At 43.2% G+C, this 10,141-nt stretch overlaps 1 protein-coding gene across 1 annotated transcript in view; it reads right to left on the bottom strand.

Annotated features, from left to right (window-relative positions):
• The window catches only part of LOC139648289 (multiple C2 and transmembrane domain-containing protein 1-like), a gene marked incomplete at its 5' end in the record, with an annotated part of 53,769 nt that extends 44,668 nt beyond the window's left edge, over nt 1–9,101 (bottom strand). Inside the window, 5 exons of the mRNA XM_071524360.1 lie at nt 3,849–3,968; nt 6,505–6,579; nt 7,155–7,256; nt 7,882–7,984; nt 8,999–9,101. Coding sequence (XP_071380461.1) covers nt 3,849–3,968; nt 6,505–6,579; nt 7,155–7,256; nt 7,882–7,984; nt 8,999–9,101 — 503 coding nt within the window. The remainder of the gene's footprint in view (nt 1–3,848; nt 3,969–6,504; nt 6,580–7,154; nt 7,257–7,881; nt 7,985–8,998) is intronic.
• Between the last annotated feature and the right edge of the window lie 1,040 nt (nt 9,102–10,141).

The raw sequence follows: 10,141 nt of genomic DNA on the forward strand, positions 1-10,141 counted from the left end.
ATCTCTGGTGATTAAACTCTGACTTGGTATTCTCTGTTAGTCGTGCCACTATATTTCAACTACCATTCATTTTGCAAATCAGGAGAGCAGTAAAATGTGAAAGTATATCTTTCAAAGCTGTCCCTTGCTGTGGGCAAAGACGAACCCCCAACTTTAAAACTTTTAAAAGTTAGACAGGTTCTTTGAAGAGGAGTCAAAGGAGCAATTTAAAGAGACCTGGAGTGGTGTGTACCAGTGACTGCTATGGTGTCTCTAGTGCAGTGTGCGTGTGTGGGTGTGTGTGTATGTGTGTCAAAGTGCCAGTCTAGACATGTACAAACACACACACACACACAGACACACACACACACACTCCGATAGGTGCTTCTGTACCTGTCTTTACTTTTTTTTCCCTTTTTTTTTATTTCAGCAGGGTGAATTTTTATCTAAATGCAAAGCAGGTGATAGGTGCTCCAGTTTCCTCTAGAAGTAGCTCCCTTGTCTGGGCTCTCTTCCTGATAAGAGTCCTACTTTGCCTGACATAAAAGAGCCCGGTATCATTTCCCCTGCCTCCCCAACAACCCCCAGCTCGCTGCCCTCGCCCTTCCCCGAGCTTCACAAAGCTGCCTCTATTTGCTCCCAATTCAGGGCCCAATTGCAGATAAAGTTACAGCAAATTTGTTTGGAGGAAGAGTCGCTGAGGCCTGCGGTCCCTGGGGCAATAACAGCCTTGTCTTGCCGGGGCCGTGGGGAGAGCTGGCAGCAGCAGGAGAACAGAACCCAACACCGCTCAGCCCCACAATGGCCTCAGCTCTCTGGGAGGGGAGGGAGAGATAAAGGCGAGCAGGGATGGACGGGCGGATAGGAGGGAGAGAAGCTCAGCTTGCAGGTGTGGAGAGAGGAAGCAGACGCTTAACCCCGAGACAGACAGGGAGATGGAGACACTAAGACCCACCCAAACGCACACACACACACGCACACACACACATACACACATGCGCACGCACACACCACCCATCGTGCAGGACAGGAGGTAACTCCAGCCCCGTCCATTGTGCCAACGCCTCAGGCAATGCTGCCATGGTGGCTGATTCACTGTCTAGGGATGGGTGGGTGACAGCAGTGTGTGTGAGAGAGAGAAAAAGACGGCATGTGAGACTATGTGATATCTCTCTCACTCCCACTCTCTCTGTCACACACACACACACACACACAAAACACACACAATATACACACTAATCACAGCTGGCACTAATGGCTGATGTGTACATGCGGCTGGCATTGCGGATTTGGGCAGAAGGAGAGTAAGGGACCATGAAGAAGAAGATGCTTGTTTGTGTGGAGCGGATGGTATGAGATGGCACTGTATGACAACTGCATTCTGATGTATGGCACTCACGCAATCTCACAAATACACACACACACACACACACACACACATTTTTCCCTACAGCCTTACTTAGCAGTTAAGAAGCATAAACATTTAGAAGTTTAGAGGTTGAACTGCCCACACCTCCACCTCTGTAGCTACAGTGTGTTGGAAAGTTGAGTGTAACATCTGCCTAGAAACACACACACACACACACACACACACACACACACACACACACACACACACACAGAGGCATACACACCTTCACTAACGCACCACCTTGGCCAGATGGCCCCCCATAAAAAGCCACTTAAAGAGATGAGTGAAGTGATTAAGAGGCCTCTCAAAGTGAGGGAGAAGGGAGAGAGGGAAGAGGAAATGGAAGGCAGGAGGGAGGGAGTACCTGTGTAGAGGAGAGGACCTAAATACTCTGATGGCTTTAGTTAAGTGCATACTCCTACTATAACTCCCAAAAGAGAGAGAGAGATGGGGAGAGAGAGAGAGAGAGACAGAGAGAGAGAGAGAGAGAGAGAGAGAGAGAGAGAGAGAGAGAGAGAGAGAGAAAGGACAATGAAACCTAAATTTCACACTTTCTATAAACTCTAAAACACTATACCCTTGGCCTAGATACGTCCTTTATGATTATGTGAATGCTTTGAATTTTAGCGAGTACAATGAGAATATGAATAGTCGACATTGTTACTCACAAATGGATGTCCTATACACTGTGTATTCAACAAGGGTGAAGTGCTATACAAGGTCTGTATGCGTGTTTTTGTGTGTGTTGACACAGGCTGTGCCATCCAAGGTTGCCTCCTCCCTCTCCATTCACCATGTAGATTGGCAATTCTGAAGTGACCTTGTTTTCAGCGAATTCCTTGACATTTTTTTGCCTGACATTTTCATTTATTTCTAAAAGATAAGACATGAGGACTCCCGCCCACACGCAGCCTCATACAAGAGAAAACGCACACATACACACTCTGGCACTCACACACACACAGACACACAGTCGCACACAAGCGTGCGCACGCACACACACACAGACACACACAGTGGGAAAATGTTAACAGATCAATACTATGTCTCTCCTGACCCATGTCTTGTGATGACACTGTGACCTACTGAACACACACACACACACACACACACACACACACACACACACACACACATAGACAGCCTCTGCAGAAATGAAACTGGTGTCAGACAGCCAAATGCTGCTAATGTCTAATGTCTGCTGCGGAGACACTTAGTGCCCCCATGGTAAAGGGCTGGGGCGGGGCGGGTCCACCTGTCCTGTAGCTACTTAAGTCAGGACACTAAACCAGACAGGATTAAATGCCTGCTCTGTCATCTGTAAGGCAGGAACCTCCATGTAGCCACTCACCGCCCTGGAGGAGAATGTCCTTTTACTGATAGCTCTGCTGTCCAATTACACTTCACCTTTTAATACCAGACACAGATGATGGGGGGGGGGAAGAGAGAGAGAGAGAGAGAGAGAGAGAGAGAGAGAGAGAGAGACAGAGAGAGACAGAGAGAGGCTGCCATTTCCATCGTCTGTAGAAACAGCTTGTCAAATTGCAATAGATTTCACCTGCATTTTGTAAGTATTTGGATGTCTGGGAGCCTCATTTAAAATAAAGTGTTCAAGCTGCCACCCCTCCCCTCAATCCTGATAAGTGTGTGTCAAAATTGACACTTGCCATATATATACATATACATATACATATATATATATATATATACATATATATATGTGTGTGTGTGTCTGTGTGTGTGTGCTTGTATGTGTGTCCATGCTCGTGTGCAAGTTTCAAAGTGAGAAATAGGACTTAATCGAGTCTATCATATGAAGATATTTGAGTGTGTGTGTGTAATATTCTGTAGTGGGGGGGGGGCAGTGTGGGAATGTACTTCACTGTGCTTGAGACATCAACGATCTCTCTTGCTGGAGTGCGCAATTACCGATGAAGGACAGATACTTTGTGAGCAGAGACGGTTCTACAACCTCTATGAACATAATACACACCTACAGTGTGTGTATCCAGATGTTAACGGGCATAAAGAGTATTATAGGCAAAATATGCGACTATGGTTAATCAATATCTCAGTGAATTTAAGTACATTCCTGAGATTGTCTAAACTTTCTGGTATTTATTGCATTGTCCTATATGGTAAACCCCACTCATGTGGCACTCTAAGCAGGTTAAAACAAAGGTTATGAATTATTGCAAATATCAGCTGACCCAGGTCTAGCCTGTAGTCTAGAGTATTAACATTAACATTTTTGCTGTACATGTAAAGTAGTTTATGTCTCACTCCATGGAAAGCTGTCCATACTCAAAGTTAGGTAAACTGTGCTGAATGTTGAATGTTTATGATACAGGTGATGCAGTGTAATAGCTGAAAAGAGTAGACGCGGCTCTGGAGAGGTCGTTTTGCTGTCCTTCATGTAGTGTATGTGACTCTTTAATGTGTATTTATGCGTACGTACCACAAATGCACAGATGCTCCTCTGTGGAGAGTCCCATTCAAAGCAGCTGTTGATGTAGCAGCCTGCGTTGATCAGGAACATGATGCAGCGCCTAACTCGGTTGAAGTTCTGCAACAGCAGCTGGAAGGTTATACAGCAAACACCGGAGGTTAGAAACGGGACATATAGTAGCAGGATAGGAGCGAGGCATGGTGTTATGAACCTGATGCATCACTCTGTTGTGAAAGAGACATACATACAGACAGCATAGACATTCTGTAACATAAAAAATGATAACTGAGAGGACATGCTGTACTGGGAATATGGGGACAGTAGTTATGAGACTTGGTGTGACGTGCAGCCAAGTATCATTGGCAGCACAAAAATAAATAAATAAATAATAAAATAAAAAATAAGAGACTTCATCAAGAGTTTTATGACTTTTATACATTGACTGCATATGTATGAAAATGTCTGAAAAAGTTAGATTTTTCATACATTTGATTTTTCATGTTTTGTTTTTTTTACTTTTTCATACATGAGAATGTAAAAAAGGAGGAAGAAATATTGTTCACCAGCCCCTCGGTTACCACAAATGTTATAGCAAACAATCATATCTTAATAAAGCATGTCTAGCCATGCTTCATGGAAATTATCAGTGCAGCAGGAGCACATCTTTGATGTTTACTTGGCTTAAATTACAAGATATACATGGCTATCAACATCTAACTATTAGCACCTCAGTAAAAATGACATAGGTAAGTCTTATGTGGTATTATGTTAAAAGCTCTTCACAGTGCCTCATTCTGTTGACATTGTGGAAAGGTCAGCTGGAGCGTCACATAAGGGCATTAAGTTACAACTTGAGATGTGCAGCTTCACTTCGGAGTCAATATTACATTACAGCATTGAGGACATTAGGAGGACATTACAGTATTTCTCCTCTTCGGATAACTATATATGGATGTGGATCAGTGTACGGGACAAACGACTACTAAAAGTAAGGCAAGCTGACTCACAATGTTTCTTTAAGTCTACTCTCCCAGTGATAAAGTTAAGTACAATAATAACAGTTTCCAACACAGTCCTCGAATTCTCCTCCCTGAGGGTTCTCCAGGCATTTGGCCAGAGATGAGACAGAGTTGGCTAACTGCTGTCCTCCCCCTGGGTTGCCAACCAGTCAGGGAATAGCACAACAGCAGCACAGAACGCCAACCGCCCAATCAGGTCACCACCAGGAGAAAGTGCTCCCAAAGGACAAACTGTCTGCGCAGATCGCTCTTCAAAAAATTCTGGGCCATTATTTTACTCCTTGTTTAGGTGTGTGTGTATATTGTGGGTATATACACGTGTGGCACTACAGTAAAAAGTCTGTGCACTTGTCTCCACGCATGTGTGTTTCCAGGTGGATTTGCATGTGGTTAGGGGTGGTGTAGCTGCTTCGATGCTAGATAAGAGGAGGATCCGTCCTTCTCTATGTTTAATTAAGTGGAGTTCTTTGCTGCCAAACTGGGGATGACTGTACGGTGTCCTGCTGGGGACACACAGACCCCGAGGACAACAAGACTGTGAATCATCCATTTCCACATTCCTCAACACACGCACAAGATGTACATGCTGTACTCTTCTTGGCTCATTATTGCCATTACTGCCATGATAAGAATATTTCATATTTAATAAATTACTGCCTAGAGTGCCTTGAGTGATTCTTAAAAACACTTAGAAAGCTGTAAACTCACACATTAAGTCAAATGTCATAATTAGAAGGAAATGTCTGAATTTGGCAGGCAGCTTTTGTGTGTGTTTATTTATTTTTTTTATCTTTTCTCTGTGTGTGTATGTGAGTGTGTGCATGTGTGTGTGCTAGGCAGCAGGGGAGCTGCTCCCACACAAAAGAGCCCTCACGGGGCAATCCTTCCAAAGTAGCCAGTGACATCATCATTGCGAGACGCTGACATGGGTCATCTCTGTGAGTCAGAGGTGAAATGGAGATGAAAAAAGGAGTCTGTGCTTAGGAGAAAAGTGCAGACCGTGGACTGAGAGAGAGGGAGAGAGAGAGAGAGAGAGAGAGAGAGAGAGATAGCAAAGACAGAAACAGAAACACTAAGGGATGAGAGAAGAGTGAGGATAAAGAGGAATAGATGGGGGGCTGACAAAAGGGTATGAGAGCTGGTGTGTGCTGTGCTGTGCTGTGCTGTGCTGTGCTGTGCTGTGCATGGCATAGCATTGACTGCTGAGTCCAAGCGGTCATTCATATGACATGTCTGATGTGGGCCAGCCCCCACCATTCAGCCCTTTGTGGTGCCGCCACACTGAGCGGCGTGACAATGAAGTGCAAAGCAGCAGTGGCACAGAGGGCCAACTATAAGGATGGCCAATCTACTTATGCACCCCAGAGCTGACAGCTTGACATTTCTATTCACCACTCAGAGTGGAAGCGAGGAGGGGGAGAGATGGAGAGAAGGCAGAGATGAGGGGAAAAAAAGAGAGAGGGATGCTGTTTTTTCTTTCAATCATCCCGTTCTATCTTGCCCACACAGTTGTTGTGCCTCACAAGATGCCACTCTCCGGGCTTGTTGGTTTTTGTTCAGACAGTTAAGCAGAATGGGGGGCGCAGCAGAGGACACAGATCAAATGAGGCAGAGTGGCAGGCGATAGGTGTTTGGTGCTGATGTACCTGTTTGGACACCCTGGGCTCCTCCTCGATATACTTTTGCTCTATGGGGATTAACGTTCTGAGACCAGCCTTCACCTGGGGAGTGGAGCGAATACACACGGTATCAATAAACAGCAACTGGTGAGAATAAAATGACACAAAAATGATGCAAATGGAAAAAAATGAAGAAGCTGAAGACAACAACATTGAATTAGCGAGGACTTTTTATTGCGATTATTCTGATGAATGTTATCGCTGTCTTTGCTTTTTTCAAACATGTTATGTAAAGATATAACGTGGCAGCGCATGCACAGAGCGTGCCCCATGTCAGAGGCTAGAGAGAGCGAGAGAGAACGCTGTAAGATGGCCGCTATAGGACACACACAGCGACAGTGAATGGGCGAACAAAGGCTGCTGAGAGGGAGTCTTCGATAATTAAAGCCAAAACGAGGACGAGGGACAAGGGACGAGGGACGAGATGGAAGCGAGGGAGGGAAGGAGGAGGGTGGAGAGGGTGGGGGGGGGGAGACAAACAGAATAAAGACAACAGCAGTGGAGAGAGAGGGGAATGCTGCAGTGAACAAGAGAGGGATGGAGAGAGGATGATGGGAGGGGGGCAAAAAAAAAAAAAAACAAGGGAGGAGAATCAAAAAAGCGAAAGAAAGACTTACAGCATTAAAAATCACGTCTATTTCGAGAAAGATGACCCCTTTTGTTGGCCCTGTCAGCTCCTTGCTTTTCAAGGCGTAGGCTTTGCGTTCTCCATTTTGGATCTGTGGGAGAGGGACATGACAGGCGTCTGTCTGGCAATACCCGGCTGAATCGGCTCCCCGGGCCACCTTTGAACCCCAGCTGCTGGCGCTGACAGGGAACCCAAAACAACTGTGGCAACTCTGACAAGTACCTGTTCATTACCCACTGCAGCTCGGCTCTGTCAAACAGAAATTAACTATCCTGGGGAATCACACTGTACAGCAGAGCATGGATATATTAGACACACAGTTCTTTCACAGACTATCTATATATATATTTTTTTTTTCAAATATAAGAGGCACTCTTCTGTCTTTTTTTTTTTAAATCGTGTCTTTCGGTCTCTCGATCAGTGTCATTTTCATATCATCTCTCATCCCCTCACTTTCTTTCTTCTCACCTATCAATCTCTTCTTTTTTTCTCGGCCTCTCTTCATTTTTTTTTCCTCCTTCCTCCCTGTCATCTCTTTCTCTTTGTGAAATAATAACAGTCTCATCTGTGGAGTTGCAAAAATAACCTCTGCTTTTTATATCTTCCACCGTGTGTTTTCGTTCCTTCCGTTCCTCTATGTTCTCTCTATTTTCCCCAGGGGAGGAAGAAAAAAAACACAAAACAAAAAAAAACACAGAAATCTACCATTGACTCACGTTTAGTAAAGGAATAGCCACTTTCCCCAGGAAGTCTGCGCTTCTGTCTCGGTCCTCGTCGTAAACAGTGACCTCTAGCACAGAGTGGATGTCCTTCACATTACTGGACCACACACAAAGACAAAGACCAAAGACACGTACGCTGAAATATAGGCTACACACTGACACTGTGTGAACGCTATCATATCTCATGCATAGGCTACACCTTCACATATCATAAGACACCCAGAAAACAGTTAACAACCTTAAAAATCTATGGAAGGCATATCAAATACCTCATGTAGTTTAAATACAGTCTGTTAAACTGTTAAACCATATATAAAGCTCACATAAAAAATTTAAAAAATCACAATTAACATGAGTCTTTCGATATTATACTAGGCTTTTATTGTCTGAGCTGTCTAAAATGAAAGTGAGAAGCACATAAAAGCTCTGACATGTCATCTTTTGAAAACTAGGCTAGCAAGGAGATGGCTGGTGTTATGTATAGAAAGGAGGCTATGAGAAAAGATGTGCACTCGAAGGACGACTAAATTAACCCACCCCATCTATGGGAATTCACCAGTGTACTCCTGGAATAAAAATGCCTGTTATATATGAGAAATTATGCAAAGAGTTGGATCTACATTAAAACTTAATTACAGTCGTGGTATATCACTTTGGAAAATGTAGTTTTATCAAATAAGTAATGACTTGAAAAGGTGCTTGTTCTATAATTTAAAATGTCTTGCTGGGATTTTGACATTAACATGTAGCATTATGAAAACACTATAAAATAAGCAGATATATTTAAAATTATTGTGAATATATTATGAGTTAAAATTATCAATGAAAATAGTAGCCTTTACTATAAATTGTTATGAGTAAATATATTTTCACTGCAGTGGTCAAAACTCAGATTGGTGCAGACTGAAAATAAAAAGAACAGTGAACGTCTGTGAATCATATAAAATGTCATTATATTGTTGTTTTTTTCTTAGGAGTGTGTGGCTCTTACACCAGTGGATCTCTATTTCAAAGATACATGCCAGTTAAATTGGTATATGTATTTATTGCTGCAAATACATGTGTGTCCACGTGCAGACAAATGGATCATGTGAAAATGCAAGGCACTCACAAGGTGAAGACCTTGTTCCACTCTGGATTGAGGTTTTTGTAGACAGTGTGTGTCTGCAGCCGATCGTTACTCAGCTCCACCACACAGAATGGGTCACTCTTACCTGCCAAGCAAAAAATACACAATACAAACAGCCTTTTTGTCAGTGAAAATAGAAACATACAAACACTCTAAGGAAAGCAAGGATCTTAGCTAATTCCAGCAGGTTTTGTCTATCTCCACTCCCTCATACTGTATTATAAAGATAATGTATAGCATCCTTCCCTTACTCCGCATGACAGCTCCAATAACCTGCACTTATCGGACCTGTAATAATGTAATGCTTTCATTTTAGCCCCGATGCTATATATTATACAACGGTATATCAGGGCAACAGCTGCTAGCCGTTTCTATCAACACCCTGGGAACACGACTTGGACAACTAGTAGATAAGCTCTAGGACAACTCTGCCCTGGGCAGTCGCAAGGAGGGGGTGGGAGAGGAAGAAAAGAGAGAGAGGACTTTGAGAATGGATGGTGCTGAGAATACGGAGGGCGGCGTGGCTCTGAAGGCCAGAGAAGTTCAACGTAGAAGATAAAGAGAGTCGAGCAGGGGTGTGAGAATCGTAGCTTGGTCCATGATTAGCTATTCCAAGCAAGCAGCGAGACAGAGAAGTTAAATGTATAACAATGCCATGAAAAAATGAGAAACAAAGAAACAAAGAAATAAATAAAGGGAGAAAGAGAGAGAGAAAGAAAGAAAGAAGAAAGCAAAAGAAGAAAACCATCAATGAGTGGCAGAGGAAACATTTCTGCATCATTCTTTCTGCGGTGCTCTATTGAATGAACAGTAATAGTATATGGCTATTGGCTATTAAAATTGAAATGTAAGTCCAGAGCTGTATATTACTGGGAAATTGCTGCTGCACTTTCTTTATCTAGTTCTATACACCTGTAGCAATACCAATTTCATCAGCATAACACAATTTTCCATTTTAATTATGATAATAACAAAACAATATATAACCAAATGTACACTTAATCTGGATAATTGTAAAAGTCTGTAAGAGCTTCATATGAAATCTTTTAATTGGCGTGTCACCCTGCCAAAAGATAAAGCTTAAATATGTCATAAAATTAAAGATCTTTGGGTGTTGCGTGGTTC

This window comes from Centroberyx affinis, unplaced genomic scaffold, assembly GCF_046629955.1.
Source record: "Centroberyx affinis isolate AG114_WGS23_722 - 3 ecotype Tasmania unplaced genomic scaffold, CSIRO-AGI_Caff_v1 ptg001188l_1, whole genome shotgun sequence".
Lineage (NCBI taxonomy): Eukaryota > Metazoa > Chordata > Actinopteri > Beryciformes > Berycidae > Centroberyx > Centroberyx affinis.